The 27,800-nt window shown below is 38.3% G+C and overlaps 2 gene segments (V, D, J or C); both read left to right on the top strand.

Annotated features, from left to right (window-relative positions):
* The first annotated feature begins 210 nt into the window (after positions 1 to 210).
* On the top strand, positions 211 to 576 carry LOC121433501. The segment is given in 1 exon segment: positions 211 to 576. A coding segment is annotated over 1 exon segment (366 nt).
* A 5,715-nt stretch (positions 577 to 6,291) lies between these two features.
* On the top strand, positions 6,292 to 6,992 carry LOC121433491. The segment is given in 2 exon segments: positions 6,292 to 6,340; positions 6,553 to 6,992. Coding segments are annotated over 2 exon segments (489 nt in total).
* The last annotated feature ends 20,808 nt before the right edge of the window (positions 6,993 to 27,800 follow it).

Genomic DNA, 27,800 nt, shown 5'->3' with positions numbered 1-27,800 from the left:
CATCCAAACATAAAAGAAAACAATATACCTTCTTCTCAGCACCTCATGGAATCTTCTCAAAAATTAACCACATACTCGGTAACACAACAAACCTCAACAAATACAAAAAAAAAATGGAATAACTCCATGTATCTTATTAGATCACCATGGTTTAAAAGTAGAAGTCAATGGCAATATTAATTCCATAAAGCCCACAAATGCATGGAAATTATGACGACCCCATATCCATCCTACATGACTGTGTATGGAGGAGAGAATGTTGCCATCAGCTCCCAGTCTAGTCTGAGTCTGTACTCAATCCCTAAGCACTACTTGGCCTGCTACCAGCAGAAAGCAGGGCAGTCTCCTAAACTGCTAATCTACTGGTCATTTATTTGGAACACTGGGGACGCTGATTACAGCATAGGCAGTGGATTGCAGACAGATTTCACTCTCACCATGAGCTGTGTCCTTGCTGAATATCTGGGAACTTATTATTGTCAACATCATTATTGCACTTCATCCTTAGTGCTTCAGCCTTCAACACAAACCTGCTCTAAGAGTCTCAACAAGTGTCTGAACCATAAAGAGCTATAAATCTGCACATTCCCCCCTCTGCCTGAGAGCCAGTGTGCCCGAAACTCTGATGAAAATGTTTGCAGAGCCCAACAAAACATAATGGGCTCAATATCTCTTGTCTTTTACAGCTTTATATGATAATGCTAAGGAGAACTCAGCATTACCTTTCTATTCCTTCTGTAACACATAACCACAAACTCTGTTGCTTGAATATAAAAGATTTATCTTTTATACTTTTGCAGTTCTGGTGTCCATCATAAGAGTTTATAGGCTGAATTGATGACAAGACAACCTGTATTTTAGTTTGGAAGCTCTAGAAAGGAGTGTTTCCTGCTTTTACCAGATTCTGGAATGATTTCTTTCTTCTTTACTGGTGCATATTTTATCTATTTCTTTTTTTTTCATAAATTCTTTTAACTTTTACTATATTTTAGTTAATTAGTTACCTCTATCTGTATGTATGCATGTGTATGTCTCTAGGTGAATATGTGGTATTTTATGTTTGTAGAGCTCAGAGGATGCTTGGATTGATTGCCTCTTTGTCATTTGGGTTCTGTGTATCAAGCTCAGGTTTTTCTCAGGTTTGGTGGAAAGTCTCTTTGCCATCTGATCCATCTTGCTTCACCCAACATATCCATATACATACCCAGCTAACACATATACTGAAATACATATATGCATATATCCACATATATGCACATTAATAAAATGCACACACATGAACTTTATATACCCAGAATCCACATACTTAGGATCTGCAAATGAGGAAAAATGTGATAATTCTTGTCCTTGTTGCTGAGGCCATATCTCCCTCTAAATTCTCCATATCTTATTTCCAGTATTTACATTTTATACCATTTGATAAAGCTTGATGGTTTTAGAAGGGAATATTTTGCTTTTTCATGTAAAAACAATGTACTAACTAATCATGTCCATATTCTGATTAAGAACCTTATTGAGCACCTATCTTGGAAATATGGTAGGGAACAGATTACATACAACTGCCTTAATGAGCTCTCCCAATGCCTTAAAACTGAGTAGTTCACTGAGTGATTCTGGGCAGTAAACCCTTGGGTATAAGCTGATAAATAAAGAAAAGACTCAAATAAACCAAAGGGATGTTTAAGCCAAGACATATGAATCATAACACAGGAACACAAGATCCTTAAAAGATAAGTTGGACTGTATACATAGTAAAATAAAAATCTTTGGGCTGAAGAGATAGCTCAATGGTTAAGAGCACTGATGGTCATCCACAGAACCCAGGTTCAATTCTCAGCACCCACATGGTAGCTCATAATTTTCTGTAACACCAGTTCCAGAGAATCAGACACTCTTGCACGCAAAATAACAACACACTTAAAATAAAAATAAATCATTAAAAAAGAAAAAATATATATAACAAATATTAAGTGAAAAATGACATCCCCAAAGGATCATAATTTTCACAAGGATTCAACTCAAAGATCTGAAATAAATAAAATTCTGGGTGAATATTTCAAAAGCATACTCATAAAATGGTGACTCACCAGAAAAGATACAATGAAAAAATTTATTCTTTCAAGGCTGTAATGAGGAAAGCTAGTGATACTAGGCAAAGATAAGGAAAATGGATAAAATAATCAGTTACACAGCAGAAAGTAGTGAGTCAGGTGAAAAAACACAATTGAAATTCTGGGAACTAAAATTTCAATGTATCAAATACAATACACAGATCAAAGAACTAATCAACATGCTCAATAAAACAGAATATAATGTTATCCTAAATCAATTTTGTAGCACATAAAATGGTATTAGAATATCACTATATAAGAAATAAGATATCTGGATGGAGGGAGTCATTATGGGGTTAGGGAGAAATGTGGTGCTAGAATAGTTCCCTAGAATCCACATGTATGACCCCAGAAAAGACTCTGAGCAATAATGGTGTGAATTATGAGCTCAATACCTATAATCTAAGCAGGTGGTATCTAATTCATTTCCTCAGGTTCTCACAGGTTACAGTCAAGGTATTATCCAGGCTACATTCTTTTTTGGATACTCAAAAATATCCCATCGTGAGACAACTATGGTTGTTGGTAAAAAACATTTTTCTTTTTCTTTTTTCTAAAATTTGGTCTCACTAAGTTTCCCAAGATTGCCTCGACTTTTCCCAGGTCCTGACTCAGACACTCATGTGCCAGGATTAGAAACATAATCCATCCTGTCCAATAACTGCCACAGTCACTGATACAATATGCAGGAAGGAAACATCATGGATGTAGATGATTTCAAGACTACTATTAATCAGCCTAGACCAGAAGTTTTCTGAATTTCAAATCTAAAGACAGAAAAGTAAGTATTGTATTTATAAATTCAATGAGTTTTCTGAAAGATATATATATATATATATATACATATATATATATATATCCACAGATAAAATTTCATACATATATGTGATTTCTATTTTTATGAGAGTTGAGAAATTTTTTTTACACATATGTGCCTTTTTTATTCATTTATAGGTTGGTAAATATTGAGTTGATTTAAATTCTTACTATTGTGAATAGTGTAGCCATAGACATGGTTGTGGAAGTATATGTATTTTATGTGATATACACATGGTCAGGAATATTTCTAGTGGACCTGTACACGGAAGTTCACCTTGAGCATACCAGGTTGCAGTCAATCCAGCAGCACACACTTCTTGTTTTTTTGTTATGTCTTGCCATCATTTATAGTCATTTTCATGATTTTTCTATTAAATCATTATTTGAATGAAGTGATCTTATGTTTTCACATTGGTTTCTATCTCAAGACCAAACTGAGAGGAATACAGAAGACACAAAACATCTTGTAGCAGTCACTAACCAATTTCAAAAGAACACAGATTATGGATACTCTGGAACTTCTTTTACTTCCAATAATATCTACTTACTTTGAAGATACTGGATAATGTTGGCTTTTTTTTTTGTTTGTTTGCTTTTGTTTTGCGAGACAGGGTGTCTTTGTGGCTTTCAAGCCTGTCCTGGAACTAGTTTTTGTAAACCAGGCTGGCCTCGAACTCACAGAAATCCACCTGTCTCTGCCTCCTGAGTGCTGGGGTTAAAGGCATCTGCCACCACCGCCCAGCGAGATTGGATAATGTTTATTCTTCTTCTGATTATCTCCATCCATACTGAGCATGGTAGACCAGAAAGAACAATTAAGTTTTTTTTCTTGAGGGAAGCTGTGTTTTCCATGGGGCAGAAAACTCAGTTATAACTTGTTGATCTATTGTTCTTCCTATCACAGTATTGAAAGCAATTTTCTATGATGTAAAGGTAAACAACATGTGATAGCAGTTGGACCATCTCAGCAGGGAGGTTTGCATTTTAGGCTATAGTACTGTATGTGGAGATTGAGTGATGACAATCTCAGCCCCAATTCTGCTGATTTTAGAAAGAAATATGACTTCCATGGGCCTTTTCACAGTGATATCCATAGAAGTGGATTACTGTGTTCCATAACTTCAAAGTTGTCAGCATCAGACTTTCTGGCTCCAAAGTTGGGAGCAAATTAAGCTGTCTTGTTTGCAGCCAGGAGTTTATAGTTTGTTCAATTTGTTCTCAGTCTTGCTGACTGAGACTCTGACATTTTTATTAAGAACAATCAGACTTTTTTTTTTTATCAGAAACGGAGTGTAGTGGCAACTGTCAGGATCAATACAGTTGCCAGCATACAATGAAATTTGCCAGTTATATTGGATACACAATATTAATATCTAAGACCAACTGTCCTTTTGAGCTTCCATGCTTCCTTGACTTCTTTTTTTTTTTTTCACTTTTAATCATAGCCCAAAGGAATCTAATGCAACAGGGCTGAAACTTGATTTGTTGTAAAAGCAGTAACTAAGGACTGTCTGGCTTTTTCTATTATGCACAAAAAAACATGGAAATCTTATCCTTTTAGTCTCCATGATTTCCCTTTACATACCATGAAAACACAAAGACAGGAGCCTTTGAATTTGTAAGACACATGTCTCCATGTGTTCAATCTGAATAAGGAGCAGTCAATGAGATAAAATTACAATATGAGCCACTGTAGCTATAACAAAATAAGTACAAAGTTTGTCTTAGTTAGAGGGCACAGCACAAATTGTTAGACATTGACTTTGGCAGTTTCTCATCTGTCGTATTCTTGACCTTGATATTCAGAACTTCCTTATTCAACATACAGCTTGTCTCTCTGTTATGATGTGGGTGATCAGCTTACAAAAAAGATCTGAATTTGCTTATTAGAAATAATTAAAAATTTTGCACATAAAATGTAGATGTATAAAATTATATAATAAATACAAAAAATGTGAAATTCATTTACATAAATGTATATTTAAGTTTCAATAACACTCTTGTCTTAATGCTAAAATCTCGGTTTCAGTTAACTACTTTGCTTTGGATATCAAGCACTTGAGTTGTTTTGTAAATTCTTGAAAACGGAAGCTCATTTTTGAGATATTATCTCCATGCATAGATTAGACTGACCTAAAATTCATAAGCTGTCCTCAAATTCATAGTTTTGATCTTTATGTCTCTCCAGTTCTGGGATTACAGACATGAATATCCACTAATTTCCATGATCGTTTACTTATTCATTTTTCTGTTTCTTACACTTTACATAAATATTGGGTTTATAATTTATTTCTTATATGTACTTTTAGAACTCAAATGTCTAAACCCAGTCATGGTATTGATTTCTGCTATTGCTATAGATTTTCATTCATACTCAAACATTATTTTCTTAGGATGGCAACCATCTTTGATTTTGTGTTCTATTGGTTTCTGTAAAATTAATACTTGACTTAGCATGGTTTTACCTCTTGCTAGAGAGCTTTTTACTTATTTACTATGTCAATAGGACAGTTTTTACCCAGGTTCAGCACAACTAATTTAAAGATTACTCCAAAATATGCATTCTGGAATGAACTTTCTTGGCAGTGTTGATCTACAGCCATGACTACTTGAAGAAATCTAGTTTGTTTTGTTCCACGCCCTTTTCCCCAAATTCAGTGTCCTCTTTCCGTTCCCTGAAATTGTGTGAAGGATACTTGTTAGTTTATGCTGTGTTTGCCTTTGCTTTGAGATTAAAGCTCTCATCTCAATCTTAATGTTTCCCAGAATTTCCATAGAGTGAATTCTGGGCTCTCTTTGAATCTCTGTTCGTTGTGTAGCCAAGGAACTGGAGCTCATTTTTCATTGTCTTCACTTTAAGGATAAATTTACAGATTGGAGATAATAAACAAATTTAGCCTCAATACACACTTTTTCTACCTTTCCTATTTTCCTCTCTCCACTCTTCCTTTTTTCTACTTTATATTTTCTTACTCTAGCTTTCTTTTGCTATGGTGAAATTTTTAATATATTTTATTATACCTAGTACTGTTAATATGAGATAAATTTCCAAACATTGCAGTAAAAGCAAACTGACTTAAATATGTAAGGCATTTTAGCCTAAAGTTGATATTAGAGCACCTCACTGATTTCTGTCTGTGAAAGCAGTACGTTAATATCTTCAGGGATTGCTCACACTACCATGAGTGTACTTTTGCCTTCTGATTGACACCAGTCACTCATACACACTGTCTAGACATTTCTTTAAGTATTTGATTACTGCTTTGCATGGGAAATTCCAGCCCAGAGCAGCTGCTCAGAATGTATAAAGCAGGCCTTTTTGGTGAAAACTGAGCTACATCAGACAGGCAGGGGGAACAATATGGAGTCACAGACCCAAATACTCATGTCTCTGCTGCTCTGGGTGTCTGGTGAGAAATTTAAAAGTATTATACTCTTTTTGGAGTCACTTCTTTGTATAAAGGAAATTTACAATGTGCGCTAGGACACCATTTCTTACACTATTGTAAAAGATATATACTCTGACAATATGATATTATGAGGCTATAAAATGACAAATTTCATCCGTATTAAATTCTGTGTGCTTTTCATTATTCATGACCATTTGTTTTCCTGATTTCAGGTGCCTGTGCAGATATCACAATGACCCAGTCTCCATCCTCTTTGGCTGTGTCAGTAGGAGAGAAGATCACTATCAGCTGCAGGGCCAGTCAGAGTCTTTACAACAGTAACAGCAAGAAGAACTACTTGAACTGGTACCAGCAGAAACCAGGGCAGTCTCCTAAACTACTAATCTACTATGCATCCACTCGCAAAACTGGGGTCCCTGATCGTTTCATAGGCAGTGGATCTGGAACAGATTTTGCTCTGACCATCAACAGTGTCCAGGCTGAAGACCTGGCAGATTATTACTGCCAGCAGCACTACAGCTATCCTCCCACAGTGCTTCAGCCTCCAATAAAAACCTCTTCTGAGAGTCCAACCATCTGCCTTCATCATACACAGCTCTGGTCCTTTCAACTTCCCTTTTCTGCCTTAGAGTCAGTGTCCCTGAAACTCTGATGAGAAACTTTGCAGAGCTCAGCAAACTGTAAAGGGTTCAATGTCTCTTTTGTTTTTTGGTATGAAAGTTTTATACAAAACTGCAAAGGATAACTAAGTTACCACAAGCTCTGTTTCTTGAATATATGAGGTGTTTAGCTTTTTATACTTCTGGGGTTCTAGTGTCAATCAGTAGACTCCATGGGCTGAAGTGATGATGACTAACTACAAGCTGTATTTCATTTTGGAAGCTCTAGGGAAAAGTGTTCCCTGCATTAATAGATTTCAGAGGGCTTCTTACTTCTTTACTGAGGTCCATTTCTTGTTTTTTCTTTAACTTTTTATTGTGTTCTAGTCAGTTAAGTACCTTTCTCCATGACCATGAGAGTCTATACTTGTGTGTCTGTCTGTATGTGTGTGCATATTTCTAGGTGTACAGCTGACATGGTATAGATATGGAGGTTAAAGGACAGCCTGGACTTTATCTTATCTTTGTCATTTGGGTTCTGGGACTCAAATTGAGGCTTGATATCAGGCTTGATGTCAAGTGTCTTTGACATGTGAGTTACCTTGTTGCCCCTTAAAATCTATTATTGACTTAAATTCACTGTACATAATTTTCTTAAAAGCAAGGTTTTTCCAGTATGTCATGTATTTTGAACATATGTATTTAACCTTCCCCATTTCTCCTTCCCTTTCCTGCAATATTTTCTTCCAGAGTATCTTCTAATTTTATCTCTCCATCTCTCATATTATATGCACTCTCATGCCCACAAACCCATGCTCATACACCCATGCCCACACACGCACACACACATACACACATATGTACACTTATAGACAGAGATACACATATATCCAAATACATACACACACATAACACACACACCCCCACATATATATATATATATATATATATATATATATATATATATACATACATTCACACACAGGAAGACACTCAAACTCATACAGAAATATATACACACATGCATAGCTTTGCAGATTCTAAATATGTGGATTCTAAGCATGTAAAGGAAGGAAATTGTGGAATTTTTTGTCTTTGTTTTGGGGATCACATCTCCTCCTGAAGACTCTGCATCTGACTCCCATTTATGGAGACAAAGGCACCTTCCTTCACACTAATGTTGATATAATATCTTATCAGTAAATCCTGCCTTCAAGTATTTATATTTCATATCAATTAATAAGGCTCAATTTTTAAGGGGTATATATTGTTATTCCATGTATAGAATATTCTAACTATGCCCACATCCTGATTAAGAAAATTATCCTATTTTGAAGATATGGCATGGAACAAGTTTGTTACAGACTGCATAAAATTAATGAAGATTTCCAAATGTCTTAAAGAAGACTGATTCTGGTCAGTAAGACCTTGAATATAGTTTGCTACATTTAGAAAAGCTTCAAATAAATGAAAAGGGGTACTTAAACCTACAGATATGAATCATAATACACAAACATAAGATCATGAAAATCAAACCAAAGTTATACCCCAAAGGATCTTAATTCACTCAAGGATTCAACTCAAAGATATGAAATGAGTAAAATATTGAGTGATGATTTCAAAAACATATTCAAAAAGTAGTTAATTACCACAACAGTTACAAACAAAATATATATTCAGCCAAGGATGTACTGAGAAAGGCTAATGAAATATAGCCTTTCTCACAAACAAGATGGATAAAACACAAACAAAATGGATAAAATAATCAGCAACATGGCAGAATAAATGAAGAAGGAAAATCACAATTAAAATGTTAGTAAAATTTCAGTGTATCAAATACAGCACACAATGAAGGGACACTTATAAGCTCAAGCATGTGGTTCTGGTAGGCTTTGCCCTTCATTGGCTCACGTAATTAAAATACCCACTAAAATTAAGCATCTCAACATAACACCGAGTTTCTGCCTTCATAAACTACCATTTTCCTATGTGCTATATCTGTCTCTTTATTTAGAGATGGTCCTTTTTAATCCACGAAAAATACTCCTACCCCTTTGCAGGGTTACAATCCCATTCTCACTCTTCCTCTATATTCGGCCTTTTCTCTTATTCCTTGCCCTCTACTCATCTGGGGAAAAAGAAACATGTGTTTTGTGCTGAGAAATTATCTTTCAGGTCCCGAGTCTATACTTTTCCTTTCACACAAAACAAAGAAATCACCCTAAGACTCAATAAAATGGAGTAAAGTATATCCTGTATGAAGACTGAAATTGAAAAAAAAACATAGCTTTGAAACATCATTGGTTAAAAAATATACAATGATTATAATGTCAAAGTATTCTAGCGTATGATCAAGAGACCAATACTAAGAAGCATAAGATATAGAAGAGCTGAAAAAAACTAAAGACATAGAGATTATATTGAATGACGCAAGAATGGAAAAAAATTCATATTTAGAAAAAAATGGTAAATGAAAAAAAGGCATTTAGCTACCCAGATAGAGATCACTAAAGAGTTATCTCTCCATGTCATAGATTGTGCTTATTCTTTAAAAAATGCAAAATAAAGAACAACCATCAAAACACCTAATGGAAAGATGCTAAGTCAACTACAAAGACAAACACATGAGTATGACTCCTGAACTCTCCTTTAAAACCTTAAAGGCTAGAAAAGCATGGAACAATCTTTTTCAGAAATATGCAGGAATAATTTAGCAAAGTTCAGCCAAATTGTATTTTAAATTGAGGAGAAATAAAGACATTATAAGGAAATCACAAGTTATGGCAATTCATGATGATGAAAATAGCACTTTACAGAATACAGCATTAGTACTATATACATAGAAAAATAAAGATCATCTCAATCAGGAGAGCACAGAAAAATTGTACTTTCAACAGAGAACTAGATGAATAATTATTATCAGGAAAGGAGTTATCAGCATGTCCAACACTATAAGCCAGGAGCTCCAATGTAGTTGAACATTAGGGCAGAGGAAGATAAATCAACAATCTATTACGTTAAGAATCCTCAGCAAAATTATAGACATTAATAAACATTTATTAATGACATTATGTGATCCCATTTCTCAAGAATGACACACATGTTTTTAGACTAGATTTAAAATATATCGATTTCTTTTATTCAACCACAGGTACCTGTTTACTATACACATGTGCTGAGAGTCAAATGTTGGAAGTAAATCTCCTGAGAGAATAGGGGAATAAATCCAAGCTGGCAGAATTATGCTTGTAGCACAAATTCCAAATGGTCTTAATTAATAAAAACTTGGAGTCAGCTATCAGGGATGAAAGGTGAAGAATTAGAGAAGCAGAATGGTCAGCCATTAGAGTTCTTACCTCTACCAACACTCAGATCAAAGGGGTGATCCTGTCTTCAGACTGCCTCTTCAGATTGTATTCTCAGACTGACTGTTCATCCTGACTGCTCAGATGGAATTCCTGAGCTCCTGTCTCCTTTCTTTGTATTCCTCTCTATGCCAAGCCATATCACTCCTGTCTCCACCTCCCTAGTGTTGAGGTTAAAGGCATGTGATGCCAAGTCCTGGGATCACTTTTGTGTGAGCTGTTTTTCTTTTAGACTGAATCAATTTTGTGTAGCCTTGGGTAGCCTTGTATTAACAGAGATCTGTCTGCCTCTGTGTTCCCGAAAGCTGGAATTAAAGGTGTGTGCCACCAATGTCTAGCATCTGTGGTTAACAATTGTGGCTAATTCTGCACTCTGATAGTCAGGCAAGCTTTATTTGTTAATGCACAAAAAAATCACCATATATGGTGAAAACGATTACATTAGAATCTGAACAGTACTGAATTAATGGGCCAAGGCAGCCATAAAGAAAACGAGTCACCAAAAGTATCTAACAGTTCCAAATGTATCCACATTGACTTTGGATACAGAGTTATAAGACAAACCTAGACAGATGCTGGGAGGCCCTGTTGGTCAGATGTTGCAATCTACCATGCTCTGACAGATCTTTCAAAGCTTGGAAACCTGGAGGATCCCTCCCCCAACAACCCTCCCTGGTGGAAGACACTCTGTTCTCTACATGACTTTATTTGGAGACTGTCTCTAGGCCCGAATGCCTTCACTAATCTTAATTTTCTTTCAGGGATTGAAGTAAAAAATATTTTCAAATTTTTTATTGTACAACATTTCAAAATTATAATACATATATTTTTTAAAAGTGAAGCACAGGGTATTAGGCAGAATTATGGTGACCCTTTAATGAAGAAATAACATTAACACCCCTGGAACTGTTCCATGTGACAGAAAAGAAAGAAATAAAACCAGACTTCACGTGGGGAGACAGAATTATCCAGATATCAAAATAAAGATTCAAAAGGAAAAAAATACAGAGATGAGAGATGAATTTTCTTGATTAACACAAGGACCTCCTAAGTCTTGCAAATGAAATCTAAGAATACAATAAGAGGATTGTAAACTGTAACCAAATTGTGTTCTATGCAGGAATGAAAGGGTGGCTCAAACCCAAAAATATTAACTCCAACTCAGCACAAAATGTTTCAGAAGCAGAAATCCTGTTATCATCTTGGTGAGTATAGAACACTCATTTAAACTCAGGATAAATCTCAGAATGAGCCATCAGTAGAAGGATGTTTCCTGAATATAGTTAAGAATATAGGACCCAGTAACTGGCTTGTGCAGTCCTATATGTAGGTTCTGCTGGAAAAAGGAAGAATACATAGTTTCTATTGTCAGTACCCAGAGAGATAATGTCAACTATACATTTTCTTTCAAAATCAGAGCATGTCATCAAGGAGACAGTTTTTTTTTTTAATTACACAGTATGCTGACCCTTAGCAAGACCATCTTGATTGAAAACATAAAATAAATCTCCAAACAATGCACAGACAGCTGATGGCTCACACTGTTCTGGAATGACATGGAGGCACAGGAACAATGTGATGGGGTCTTTGAGGAAGTTTTCACGGATATGAAACTCAAGTACTAGTTGAGATGAATGTCTTCAACAACCTGAAAGTTCACTTGGTGGGATGGATTATGTCGACTTTCTCCTTTATTATGGATGAGGATGTTAAGAAGGCTGTGAAGGAGTTGAATAGACCTTGTATTAATAGGCAGCATATACACATGCAAAGGTCCTGGGTGGCTAATTTCAGAAAGGTCTGCTGACTTCAATTCGAAATAAGAGAGTACACAAGAGAGGCTTGCTCAGCTTCATGTTGCTGAAGCATCTCCAGAAAGCTATGGAAGCTTTCTGGGTGTCAGTTCAAGAAACATAGATCTAGGTCCCTATCCATGGAAGTGCATTACTGATCCATAGTACAGGGGCCTTTTAGCAACAGGGGTTGTGAAGAATGAGAGAATGATAGATCTGGACAATTCTCAGACAGACTGTTTTTATTGTTTTTCTCTTGGACAGTCCTGTAATTGATTGACAAGACAGTTAAAAATGAGATTAAAAAAACAACAATGAAATAAAGATGGGTTTCTGAAAGAAATTTGAAATAACAATGCAAAATAATTTAAATCAAAGCCAAAATTACAAATGAGAGAAATATTCTTATAATTATACTAAGTAGAAAAAACAGAGCACTGCTTCACAATTCTGAAATGAGAGAAGGGCATATTTCCAATCTCACTCTTATTCAGAAAAATGAACAAACCTGACTGAGAAAAAAATGAAAAAAAAAGTCAAATGAGCACAATGCATTCTTAATCTTAAAGACTCTCAGAATTCAATCAGAAATTTCTTAGTCCTAAAAATTCTATCACCAATGGGCAGGATATAAACCAAGAGCACTATATAAAGTCAACAGACAAAAGTCAGTAGATTTTCTGTGTAAAAGTAACAAACTTCCTAAGAAAGAAGTCAAGAGTGAATTCCATTCACAACTTCAAACAAAATGCCTAGGAACCAATTAAAAAAACAAAACAAGTTAAAGATCCATACATGAAATCATTGGGATGTTAAATAATGAAGTTGTAGAAGACAGAGGATGGAAAAATGTTTAACATTCACTAATAGAGAATGTCCTGCAGGATGTGATAACAGTGTGATACAAGAATTCAATCCACATCATTGTCCCAGGGACACTAGATAAAAACAATGGTGGAAATCATCGCATTACCATCCATGGAAGTGAGTGTTGCACTGCTCAGCTGTGCAATAACTTAAGCATCTCTTGGTTTGAATTACATTGAAAGTGTGAAGCCTGTTGTGCCTCCCTTTTTCAATCACTAGATAATGAGATTCAATCACTAGATAATGAGTTTAATATTTGCTCATTTGGTTGTTCTGCTCAATGGGAGTAAGGCCCTGTGTGCAGCTGTGTTGAGGCATTGGACACGAGTATTTGAAGCAAAGCTAAGATCTTTGTGGAACAGAAAGAGGGGGAGATCACAGTCACACAATTCTCCTAAGAACACAGAGTAAAGGACCTCAAACCTTCCTAGAGGACCTGTAATTATACACGTTTCACCACCAAAAAAACCCCCAACATCCTGGAGACTAAGGCTTTACCACATAGGCCTTTTGGGTACAGTCAAGCTGCAGTGTACTTCTGTCCTTGATTGGAGAATACTGATCCTCACTCAGTCCCTTCAAGTATAATGAAACTATTCAAGGATACAGGTCTGAGACATTTCAGACCGTCAAATATCTGGAAACAGAAATGTCTGCCTTTTCCTCACATTGTCAATACGTGCAGTTCAGGTGCCATAGAGAAGGGAAATGTTGGTTATGTAAAAGCCTCACTTCCTAGGTGACATGAGGTTTTACTTAAACGCTATAGTCCTAGGTGGAATTCTGAGTATGTTGAGTGTCCAGAGGAACACAAGCCTAGCATCATTGTCTGCTTTGTGTTTCACAGTAGGGGAATTGTCAGGGTATTTGTCACTGTCCACAGACCAAGCTGGGACTCCTAAACTAAATGCTGATTGACAGGAACTGTGGATTATGAGGATGGGTTACTGGTTACAGGGTAAAATGTTCCTCTGCTTGGCTCCTCTTCATATGGATTCATCATTTGCTTTGGAGTGAAGAAGAGAAAGATCTGGCTTGTTCTCAGTGATGGCTGTTCATTCTAAATTTGGGTTTCTAGTGTCCTTCTTCATCCCATGATAACATCTCACTGCTTCTACTGCTCCTGATGACGTTTAGTTTAAAGCTTCTTAGTGGAGCCAACATCCCTTCTCATTGGAACCATGACATTCTTTTTTTCTTAATCATATTAAATCTAATTGTTTTCTATTGTTGAGAAGTACCACAAAGCAAAAAATGTTGGTTTTTTGTTGTTTTATGAGATACAAAAAACTAATTTAGGCTAGAGAGATGGATCAGTGTGATGTGGGAGTGTCATATATCAATTTGTTGATTTCATTGGTTAAGCAATAAAGAAACTGCTAGGCCCATTTGATAGGCCCACCCTTAGGTGGGTGGAGTAAACAGAACAGAAGGCTGAGAGAAAGAAGCTGAGTCAGAGAGTCACCATGGTTCTCCCACTCCAGGCAGATGCAGGTTAAGATCATTCCTGGTAAGCCAGCTCATGGGCTACAGCAGATTATTAGAAATGGGCTAATCCAGGTGCGAGAGCTAGCCTAGAAGAGGCTAGATAGAAATTGGCCAAGCTGTGATTAAAAGAATACAGTTTTCATGTAATTATTTCGGGTAAAGCTAGCCGGGTGGCGGGACACAGCCCGCCGCTCCATATTTCAACATCAGTGGATAAGAGCCCTTGCTTGTCTTACAGAAGACATAGGTTCAATTTTCCACATCCATACAACAGTTCACAGCCATTTATCACAATATTTCCAGGTGACCCAATGCCCTTTTCTGGAAACCTAGTTCAACAGTCACCAATGTGGTACATAGACATTCATGCAGACAAAAGACATATATACATAGAATAAATACAAATATATCTTTTTAAAAAGTTTAATTCTTTTGATTACCTGATGTAGAATGTCAAGGTTTAAAGGCTAGAGGAAATATTTGTATGAGCTACAATAAGGATTGTTCTTGGTGTAAATTTTGTTTCTCTTCATTAGAACAGCTCTTTTAGTTTATGACCTTTTTTTTGTATCCATGTTTCAGAAAAACATTAGCGAGTCCAAGAGTTAAGAAAGTTTAATTCTTTTCCAATATGAATCCCCTTGATCTTTCTTTTGTTGTATTATTGCTCTAGCAAGAATTTAAGACCTATGTTGAATAAGTATGGAGAGAGTGGACAGGCTTGTTTTATTTTTGATTTTAGTGGGACTGCTTTAAGTTTCTCTCCATTTATTGGATATTGGCTGTCAGCTTGCTTTATATTGCTTTTATTATGTTTAGACATGTTCCTTGCATTCCTGATCTCTCCATGACCTTTCTCATAAAGGGGTGTTGGGTTTTGTTAAATGCTTTTTTGACATCTAATTAGATTATCATATTTTTTTTTCAGTTTATTTATATGGTGGATGGCATTGATAGACTTTCATATGTTGAACCATCCCTGTATTTCTGGGATGAACTTCAACTTTTGTTATTTGCAGATTATAGGGAAGTATATATAAGTGATGCCAAACACTCAACAAGGGAACTTTAATAGATGATAAATCACTTCAGTGATGTGGCAGGATACAAGACCAACTCAAAAATATCAGCAGAAAACCAAAATAAAATTTATAAGGAAACTGAGAAATAAATCAGAGAAACATCACCATTCACAATAGCCTTATTACATAAAATATCTTGAGGCAAGCCTAACCAAAGAAGTTAAAGAACTGTTTAGCAGATATTTTAAGTCTTTGAAGAAAGAAATTGAAGAAGATGCCAGAAAATGAACAGATCACTCATATTCTTGAATATGTAGGATCAACCTGCAAACAACCCTCATGCCCCTCAGCCAAAGAATGGATAAAGAAAATTCTTGTCAAATAGATCTTTCATTTCCTTGGATAGCTGGATTGGATGTGGAGTAAAGGGAACACTTATCCATTGCTGGTGGGAATGAAACTTGTGCAACCACTTTGGAAATCAGTGTGGTGGTTTCTCAGGAAATTTGGAATCAACCTACCTCATGATCCAGCAATACTTCTCTTGGGAGTATATCCAAGAGATGCCCAATCATACTACAAAAGCATTTGTTCAACTGTGTTCATAAAAACATTTTTTGTAATAGCCAGAACCTGGAAACAACCTAGATGCCCCTCAATGGAAGAACGATAAAGAAAGTGTGGAATATATATACATTAGAGTACTAGTCAGCAGTAAAAAAAAAAAAAAAAAAAAACAATGACAGCTGTCTGGGCACTGGGACCGAGTCGTGAGTGCAATGGGGCAAGCAGGAGTCCTTTTGTTTCAATAACAGGCCTGCAGCAAGCAAGGTAGGCCTTTTGTTTGTGAGCTACCTGGCCATCAAGGAGACCTGATCTCAGTACCAGAAGATACACCAGTGGGTTGAGAGTGTTCCCCACCCGCAGCAGCAGTCTGGGAGACGGAGCACAGACATTCCTCATCCCCCTATCCTTCCTAGTCTTCCCACAGGGGCTATTATCCCCGGCTACTGCCTCTCTCTTCCTACACCACACAGCTTGCATCCAGAAAACCCCTCCATTCTTCCTCCCCCCTTCGGACCCAGATCATTCCCCAGCTCAGCCAATTTGGGCACTGGGACTGAGTCGTGAGTGCAACAGGGCATGCGGGAGTCCCTTTGTTTCAATAGCCTGCCTATGGCAAGCAAGGTAAGCCTTTTGTTTGTGAGCTACCTGGCCAGCAAGGAGACCTGATTTTGGTATCAGAAGATATATCATTGGGTAAGAAGACCTGAGTCTGTAAAAGAAGATCCATAGGGGAGCATTCAGAGGAAGAAATGGGCAGGCACCAATGCAAGAATTCCTCCAACAATCTGAGAATCAACATGAAATCACCAGAACCCAGCTAACTTACAACAGGAGGACTTGAACACCTTAATCAAGAAGAAGTAGAAAAAATTGACTTTATGAAAGTGATAGAAGTACTTAAATAGGAAGTGAAAAACTCCCTTAAAGAAATGGATGAGAAGAATAACAAAAAGTTTGAAGAATTGAGTAAATCCATAAATGATATCCTAGGAAAACAAAAACAACAACAACAAAAACAAAAAACAAAAAAAAAACCCACTATCAAACAGATAATGGAAACAGTTCAAGACTTGAAAACTGAAATGGACACAAGGAAGAAAACACAAATCAAGGGCCGGTTGGATATGGAAAATCTAGGTAAATTAATAGAGACTACAGAAAAAAGAATAACCAAGAGAATACAAGAGAAAGAAGAAAGAATCTAAGATTTAGAAGATACCATAGAAAAAATGAATGCACTGATCAAAGAAAACAGAAAATCCAACAAATTCTCATCACAAAACATTCAGGAAATCTGGGACAAAATAAAAAGACCAAACCTAAGAATAATAGGAGTAAAAGAAGGAGAAGAAGTACAGCTCAATGGTCCAGAAAATATATTTAATAAAATAATAGAAGAAAACTTTCCCAAACTAAAGAAAGAAGTACCTATGAAGGTTCAAGAAGCATACAGAACACCGAATAGAATGGATCAAAAAAAAAAAACCACCCCTCACCATATAATAATCAAAACACAAACATACAGAATAAAAAAAGAATATTAAAAACTGCAAAGGAAAAAGGGCAAGTAACTTATAAAGGTAAACCTTTCAGACTTACACATGACTTCTCTGTGGAAACCATGACAGCCAGAAGGTCCTGGATAGATGTACTGCAGAAAGTAAGAGACCATGGATGGTGCACCCCCAGCAACCCTCCCCAACCCTGCCCCGCTGTATGCTAGGACCAGTGCTCAACTACAGTCTTAAGCTCCTAAACTAAGGCGACCCACCCAGAGCGGTGAGTGCCTGCCAGCCAGGCAGGCCTCAGGGTCTCCTGTAAGGGAGCCGGACACATCCAGCTCCGGCGCCAGGCTTCCTGCGAGTTCCTGGATACCACCCCCCCCCACTTGCTCCATTCATCCTGTTGGCCCTGGATCATTGGGCTACCGGCGGCCCTGTTTAGTTGCTGAGGAATCCCATCAGGACGGGACGGTTGCGGAGGAATCCCATCTGGACGGGAACGGTTCCTGCTTCTACACTGAAGAGATATAGCCTGAGAGTCAATCACAGCAAAGTCTGGACCAAGAGACCAGGCCTCTCCTGGCTCCATTTGAAGGAAGAGATGGGAAGGCGCCAATCCAAGAATTCCTCCAACAATCTGAAAGGCATCATGACACCACCAGAAACCAGGGATCCCGAAATAAGAAGAATTCTACACCCTACTCCTGAAGAAATAGAAGAAAGCGACTCAAAAGTGAACTATATGAAAATAATAGAGGACCTTAAACAGGAGGTGAAAAACTGCCATAAACAATTAGAGATTACAAACAAAAATGTAGAGGAAATGAATAAATCACTCAAAGACACGCAAGAAAACCAAGAGAAACAAGAAAAAGCAATCAAACAGGTTAGGGAAGCGGTTCAAGACATGAAGAATGAAATGGAAGCAATGAAGAAAGCACAAACCGAGGGAAGAATGGAGATGGAAAATCTGGGTAAACGAACAGGAATGACAGAAACAAGTACTAACAACAGATTACAAGAGATAGAAGAGAGAATATCAGACACTGAAGATACCATAGAAAAAATAAACACACTGATCAAAGAAAACAGCAAAACCAACAAATTCTCATCACAAAACATTCAGGAAATTTGGGACACAATAAAAAGACCAAACCTAAGAATAATTGGAGTAGAAGAAGGAGAAGAAGTGCAGCTCAACGGTACAGAAAATATACTTAATAAAATTATAGAAGAAAACTTTCCCAACCTGAAGAAAGAGGTACCAATGAAGGTTCAAGAAGCATACAGAACACCAAATAGGCTGGATCAAAAAAAAACCTCCCCTCGCCATATAATAATCAAAACACAAGATACACAGAATAAAGAAAGAATATTAAGAGCCGCAAAGGAAAAAGGCCAAGTTACTTATAAAGGTAAACCTATCAGACTTACACCTGACTTCTCTATGGAAACCATGAAAGCCAGAAGGTCCTGGATAGATGTACTGCAAAAACTAAGAGATCATGGATGCAAGCCCAGACTACTATATCCAGCCAAGCTTTCGTTCACTATAAATGGAGAAAACAAAATTTTCCAGGATAAAAACAAATTCAAACAATACGTAGCCACAAATCCAGCCTTACAGAAAATTATAGAAGGAAAATCACTAACCAAGGAGTCCAACAATGCCCACAATAACTCAGTCATCTAGAGACCTTTCACCAGCGCAACTCAAAGAAGGGAAACACACAAACCCTACTACTAAAAAAGTGACCGGAGTTAACAACCACTGGTCATTAATATCACTTAATGTCAATGGGCTCAACTCACCTATAAAAAGGCACAGGCTAAGGGATTGGATACGAAAACAGGATCCAACGTTCTGCTGTCTACAAGAAACACACCTCAACCACAAAGACAGGCACCTACTCAGAGTAAAGGGCTGGGAAAAGGCTTATCAAGCAAATGGTCCTAAGAAACAAGCAGGTGTGGCCATACTAATTTCTAACAAAGTTGACTTCAAACTTAAATCAATCAGAAGAGATGGAGAGGGACATTTTATACTCATAACAGGAACAATTCATCAGGATGAAGTCTCAATCCTGAATATCTATGCCCCGAATATAAAAGCACCCACGTATGTAAAAGAAACATTACTAAAACTCAAGGCAGCCATCAAACCACACACACTAATAGTAGGAGACTTCAACACTCCTCTCTCACCAATGGACAGGTAAATCAAACAGAAACCTAACAGAGAAATTAGAGAATTAATGGAGGTAATGAAGCAAATGGACTTAACAGACATCTATAGATTATTCCACCCGAAGAGGAAAGAATATACCTTCTTCTCTGCAGCTGTCACTAAGACACAAAGGCAACCTACTGACTGGGAGAAGATCTTCACCAACCCCGCAACAGACAAAGGTCTGATCTCCAAAATATATAGAGAACTCAAGAAACTAGACTTTAAAATGCTAATTAACCCAATTAAAAAATGGGGCACTGATCTGAACAGAGAATTCCCAACAGAAGAAGTTCAAATGGCCAAAAGACACTTAAGGTCATGCTCAACTTCCTTAGCAATCAGGGAAATGCAAATCAAAACAACTTTGAGATATCATCTTACACCTGTGAGAATGGCTAAAGTCAAAAACAAGAACGATAACCTTTGCTGGAGAGGTTGTGGAGGAAGGGGTACCCTCATCCATTGCTGGTGGGAATGCAATCTTGTGCAACCACTATGGAAATCAGTGTTTCGGTTTCTTAGGAAATTCGGGATCAACCTACCACTGGACCCAGCAATACCACTCTTGGGAATATACCCAAGAAATGCCCTATCATATGACAAAAGCATTTGTTCAACTATGTTCATAGCAGTATTATTTGTAATAGCCAGAACCTGGAAACAACCTAGATGCCCTTCAATGGAAGAATGGATGAGGAAAGTATGGAATATCTACACATTAGAGTACTACTCAGCGGTAAAAAACAATGACTTCTCGAATTTTGCATGCAAATGGATGGAAATAGAAAACACTATCCTGAGTGAGGTATCCCAGACCCAAATAGATGAACATGGGATGTACTCACTCATAATTGGTTTCTAGCCATAAATAAGGGTCACGGAGTCTACAATAGGTGAATCTAAAGAAGCTAAGTAAGAAGGGGAACCCAAGGAAAAACATATAGTTATCCTCTTGGCTAAGGGAAGTAGACAAAATTGCCGGGGAGAAAATTGGGATCTTGGGGTGGGGTGGGTTGGGGGTAAGGGGAGATGGGGAGAGAAAAGTTAGAAGGGAAGGAGGTCGGGCCTTGGGAAAGCAGGAGGATTGGGATAAAGGATGGTTGGACAGGGGAGCACGGAACCACAATTCTTAGTTAAGGGAACCACTTTAGGGTTGGCAAGAGACCTGACCCTAGAGGGCCTCCCAGGTGCCCAAGCTGAGGTCCCCAGTTAGTACCTTGCGCAGTTGAGAATAGGGAACCTGAAATGACCCTATCCTTGAGCAATACTGACGAATATCTTGCATATCATCATAGAACCTTCATCTGGTGATGGATGGAGATAGAGACAGAGACCCACACTGGAGCACTGGACTGAGCTCCCAAGGTCCCAATGAGGAGCAGAAGCAGGGAGAACATGAGCAAAGAAGTCGGGACCACGAGGGGTGCACCCACCCACTGAGACAGTGGAGCTGATCTATTGGGAGCTCACCAAGGCCAGCTGGACTGTGACTGAAAAAGCATGGGATAAAACTGGACTCTCTGAACATGGCGAACAATGAGGGCTGATGAGATGCAAAGGACAATGGCACGGGGTTTTGATCCTGCTTAATGTGCTGGCTTTGTGGGAGCATAGCCAGTTTGGATGTTCACCTTCCTAGATATGGACGGAGGTGGGAGGTCCTAGGTCTTACCACAGGGCAGAAAACCCTGACTGCTCTTTGGACTGGAGAGGGAGGGGGAAAGGAGTGGGGGGAGGGGGAGAAGGGTGGGAGGAGGGGGCATATGGTGGGAGGAGGGGCAGGGAAATGGGAGGCTGGGAGGAGGTGGAAACTTGTTTTTTTTTCTCCTTTTCTCAATAAAAAAAAATAAAAAAAAGAGACCATGGATGCAAGCACAGACTACTATATCCAGCCAAGCTTTCATTCACTTTAAATGGAGAAAACAAAATTTTCCAGGATAAAAACAATTTAAACAATACGTAGCCACAAATCCAGGCTTACAGAAAGTAATGGAAGGAAAATCACAAACCAAGAGTGTTGTAATTAGGGGCGGCGGGGCACCCGGCCACCCACATGGCTAGCTCTAGCTTATGTCCCGAAATAATTACACGGAAACCGTATTCTTTTAAACACCGCTTGGCCCATTTCTATCTAGCCTCTTCTAGGCTAGCTCTCGCACCTGGACTAGCCCATTTTTAATAATCTGCTGTAGCCCATGAGCTGGCTTACCAGGAATGATCTTAACCTCCATCTGACTGGAGTGGGAGAAGCATGGCGACTCACTGATTCAGCTTTTTTCTCCCAGTATTCCATTCTGTTTACTCCTCCCACCTATGTTTTAACCTATGATGGCCAAGCAGTTTCTTTATTGCTTAACCAATGAAATCAACAGATTGATATATGACACTCCCACATCACAAGAGGAACAACAGTGTCCACAATAAATCAGATATCTAGTAACCCTTCATCAGCACAACCTGAAGAATGGAAACACACAAACTCTACTATCATAACAAAATGACCAGAGTTAACAACCACTGGTCATTAATATCACTTAATATCAATGGACTCAACTCACCTATAAAAAGGCACAGGGTAAGAGATTGGATACAAAACAGGATCCAACTTCTGCTGTTACAAAAAACACACCTCAACCACAAAGACAGACATCTACTCAGAGTAAAGGGCTTGGAAAAGGTTTATCAAGCAAATGGAACTAAGAAACAAGCAGGTGTGGCCATACTAATTTCTAACAAAGTTGACTTCAAACTAAAGTCAATCAGAAGAGACAGAGAGGGATATTTTATACAGGAACAATTCCTCAGGATGAAGTCTCAATCCTGAATATCTATGCCAATAATATAAAAGCACCCACTTATGTAAAAGACACATTACTAAAACTCAAGGCAGTCATCTAACAACACACACTAACAGTAGGAGACTTCAACACCCCTCTCTCACCAATGAACAAGTCAATCAGACAGAAACCTGACAGAGAAATAAGAGAATTAATGGAGGTAATGAATCAAATGAACTTAACAGACATCTATAAAGCATTCTATTCAAATAGGAAAGAACATACCTTCTCTGCAGCTCATGGAACCTTCTCGAAAAATGACCACATACTTGGTAACAAAACAAACTTTTACAGTTACAAAAAATATTAGTAACCCACCTGTGTCTTCTCGGATCACCATGGATTAATGATGGAATTCAACCACAATGCTACCCCCAGAAAGCCTACAAACTTATGGAAATGGAACAGTCAACTACTGAACCACACCTGGGTCAAGGAAGAAATAAAGAAAGAAATTAAAGTCTTCCTTGAATTTAATTAAAATAAAGACACAACATACTCAAACTTATGGGACACTTTGAAAGCATTGCTAACAGTAAAGTTCATAGCACTAAGTACTCACTTAAAGAAAATAGAGAAAGCACACTATGGAGACTTTACAGTTCACCCAAAGCTCTAGAAAAAAAAAAAGAAGCAGACTCACCTAGGAGGAGTAGAAGACTGGAAATAATAAAACTGATGACTGAAATCAACAAAATAGAAACACAGAAAACCATCCAAAGAATCAGTGAAACAAAAAGCTGGTTCTTGGAGAATATCAAAAAGACTGAGAAATCCCTATCCAAACTAATCAAACAGCAGAGAGAGAACACGCAAATTAATGAGATCAGAAATGAAAAGGGGACATAACCACAGACACCGAGGAAATCAGAGAATCATTAGATCTTACTACAAACGCCTGTATGCCACAAAATTGGAAAATGTAAAAATAAATGGACTTTTTTTAGATAAGTACCATATACCAAATTTAAACCAGGACCAGGTGAGCAATCTAAATAGAGCTGTTAGTCGTGAAGAATTAGAAGCTGTTATCAAAAACCTCCCTAACAAAAATAGCACAGGACCAGATTTTTTTAACGCAGAATACACCAGAACTTCTCAGAAGACATAATACCTATACCCCTTAATGTATTTCACAATATAGAAACAGAAGAGTCATTGCCAAATTCCTTTTATGAAGCTACAGTTACCTTGATACCAAAACCACACAAAGACTCAACCAAGAAAGAGAATTACCGGCCAATCTCACTTATGAACATCAATGTAAAAATTCTCAATAAAATACTGGCAAACTGAATCCAAGAACTCATCCAAAAAATTATTCATTACGATCAAGTAGTCTTCATCCCAGAGATGCAGAGCTGGTTTAACATATGAAAATCCATCAATGTAATCCATCATATAATAAACTGAAAGAAAAAAAAACACATGATCATTTCATTAGATGGTGAAAAAGCATTTGACAAAATTCAACATCCCTTTATGATAAAGGTCTTGGAGAGAATAGAGATACAAGGGACATACCTAAATATAATAAAAGCTATATAAAGCAAGCCGACAGCTAACATCAAATTAAACAGAGAGAAACTCAAAGCCATCCCACTAAACTAGGAACACGACAAGGCTGTCCACTCTCGTATACCTCTTCAATATAGTGCTTGAAGTTCTCGCAATAGAAATAAGACAGCATAGGGGGATCAATGGGATTCGAATTGGAAAGGAAGATGTTAAACTTTTGTTATTTGCAGATGATATGATAGTGTACATAAGGGAGTCCAAAACTCCACCAAAAACTCCGACAGATGATAAACACCTTTAGTAACATGGTAGAATACAAGATCAACTCCAAAAAATCAGTTGCCCTCCTATACACAAAGGATAAAGAAGCAGAGATGGCAATCAGAAAAGCACCATGTCCACAATAGCCACAAATAGCATAGAATATGTTCGGGTAACTCTAACCAAGAAAGTGAAAGATCTATTTGACAAGAACTTTGAATCTTCAAAGAAAGAAATTTAAGAGGATACCAGAAAATGGAAGGACCTCCCTTGCTCTTGGATTGGGAGGAACAACATAGTAAAAATAGCAGTTCTACCAAAGGCAATCTATATTAGTTGCACAAGTTTAGTTTCTAGCCATAAATAAAGGTCACGGAGTCTATACTTTGTGATCCTAAAGAAGCTAAATAAGAAGGTGAACCCAAAGAAAAACATATAGTTATCCTCCTGGCTATGGGAAGTAGACAAAATTGCCGGGGAAAAATTGGGATCTTGGGGGTGGGGTGGGATGGGAGTAAGGGGAGAAGGGGAGAGAAATGTGAGAAGGGAAGGATGGGGGATCTAGGGGATACAGGATGATTGGGATAAAGCAAGGTTGGATAGGGGAGCAGGGAAGCACAAATCTTAGTTAAGGGAGCCACCTTAGGGTTGGCAAGAGACTTGAACCTAGAGTGGCTCCCAGGAGCCCAGGGCGATGTCCATAGTTAGTTCCTTGGGCAGATGAGGATAGTGAACCTGAAATGACCCTATCCTATAGCAATACTGACACATATCTTGCATATCACCATAGAACCTTCATCTGGTGATGGATGGAGATAGAGAGAGAGACCCACACTGGAGCACCTCACTGAGCTCCCAAGGTCCCAATGAGGAGCAGAAGGAGGGAGAACATGAGCAAGGAAGTCAGGACCACAAAGGGTACACCCACCCACTGAGACAGTGGGGCTGATCTATTGGGAGCTCACCAAGGCCAGCTGGACCGTGACTGAAAAAGCATGGGATAAACCTGGACTCTCTGAACATGGCAAAGAATGAGGGATGATGAGAAGCCAAGGACAATTGCACGGGATTTTGATCCTACTTCATGTTCTGGCTTTGTGGGTGCCTAGCCAGATTGGATGTTCACCTTCAAAGGCATGGACAGAGGGGGGAGGCCCTTGGACTTTCCACAGGGCAGGGAACCCTGACTGCTCTTTGGACTGGAGAAGGAGGGGGAGAGGAGTGGAGGGAGGGGAAGAAGGGTGGGATGAGGGGGAGGGAAATGGGAGGCTGGAAGGAGGCAGAAACTTTTTTTTTCTTTTTCTCAATAAAAAATTAAAAAAAAAAAGGCAATCTGTAAATTCAATGCAATCCCCATCAAGGTCGCATCAAAATTCTTCACAGATCTTGAGAGGACAATAATCCACCTATATGGAAAAACAAAAACCCAGGATAGCCAAAACATTCTTATACAATAAAGGAAATTCTCGGGGCAATACCATCCCTGACTTCAAACTCTATTACAGAGCTACAGTATTGAAAACAGCTTGGTATTGGCATAAAGACAGAGAAGTCTACCAGTGGATTTGAATAGAGTCCCGGATTTAAACCACAATCCTATGAACACCTGATTTTCAATAAAGGAGCTAAAAGTATACAATGGAAGAAAGAAAGCATCTTCAATAAGTGGCACCGGCATAACTGGATGTCAACCTGTAAAGGAATGCAAATAGATCCATATCTATCTGCAGCAAACTTCTTGACCAGCGAGAAAGAACAACCACCACACGAGGAATCTTCTCAGATCACGCTTTAAAGAGTGACCTTGGTTGAGGGAGAGCAGAAAGTGAGGGGGGCCCCGAGAGCACTAAAGCAGCTGCTTATATAGGGAGTAGGCACACGGGTCGCCCTGGGATTGGCTGCCACCATCAGCTGACACTAGACTGTGTCAGGATAGGCCCAAGGACTCTAAACCACCACACATGCAGCAAGCAGGGGACATGCAGCTCCCAAAGGCATAGCCAAATATGGAGTTGTTTATTCCCAACAAGACAGGATGTCGGCGCCATCTTGTAATGGTGATCCTGTCCAGCTCCCTGCATCTATCACCATGCACAAAACTCAAATCCAAATGAATCAAAGACCTCAAAATAAATCTGAACACACTGAACCTGATAGAAGATAAAGTGGGAAGTACTCTACAACATATGGGCACAGGAGATCTCTTCCTACATATAACCCCAGCAGCACAGACATTAAGGGTAACATTGAATAAATGGGCCCTCCTGAAACTGAGAAGCTTCTGTAAAGCAAAGTACACTGTCACTAAGACAAATGGGAAACCCACTGACTTGGAGAAGATCTTTACCAACCCTGTAACACACAAAGGTCTGATCTCCAAAATAAATGAAGAACTCAAGAAACTAGACTTTAAAATGCTAATCAACCAAATTAAAAATGAGGCACTGATCTGAACAGAGAATTCTCGGCAGAAGAAGCTCAAATGGCCAAAAGACACTTAAGGACATGGTCAACCTCCTTAGCGATCAGGGAAATGCAAATCAAACCAACTTTGAGATACCATCTTATACCTATCTGAATGGCTAAAATCAAAAAGACAAATGATAGCCTCTGCTGGAGACGTTTTGGAGTAAGGCGTACACTCATCCATTGCTTGTGGGAATGCAAACTTGTGCAACCACTTTGGAAATCACTGTGGCAGTTCCTTAGGAAATTCGAGATCAACCTACCCCAGCACCTAGCAATATCACTCTTGGGAATATACCTATGGATGCCCTATCATATTACAAAAGCATTTGTTCAACTATGTTCTTAGCAGCATTATTTTAATAGCCAGAACCTGGAAACAACCTAGATGCCCTTCAATGGAAGAATGGATGAAGAAAGTGTGGAATATACACATATAAGAGTCCTACTCAGTGATAAAAACAATGACATCTTGAATTTTGAATGCAAATGGATTGAAATAGAAAACACTATCCTGAGTGAGGTAACCCAGACCCAAAAAGATGAACATGGGATGTACTCACTCATATTTGGTTTCTAGCCATAAATAAAAGACGTTGAGCCTATAATTTGTGATCCTAGAGAAGCAAATAAGAAGGTGATCCCAAAGAATAACATATAGTTATCCTTCTGGATATTGGAAGTAGACAAGATTGCGGGGCAAAAATTGGGAACTTGGGGGTGAGATGAGGTTAAGGGGAAATGGGGAGAGAAAAGTGAGAAGGGGAGGATGGGGAAAGCATGGGTGAATGGGATGGTTGGGATAAAGGAAGGGTGGATTTGGGAGCAGAGAAGTATATATCTTAATTATGGGAGCCATTTTAGGCTTGGCAAGAAACTTGACTCTAGAGGGGTTCCCAGGTGTCCAGGGAGATGTCCCCAGCTAATTCCTTGTGCAGCTGAGGA

Source organism: Microtus oregoni, unplaced genomic scaffold, assembly GCF_018167655.1.
Source record: "Microtus oregoni isolate MIOR12 unplaced genomic scaffold, Mior012 000002F_ref0000024, whole genome shotgun sequence".
NCBI lineage: Eukaryota > Metazoa > Chordata > Mammalia > Rodentia > Cricetidae > Microtus > Microtus oregoni.
This window is presented reverse-complemented; position numbering and strand designations above follow the sequence as displayed.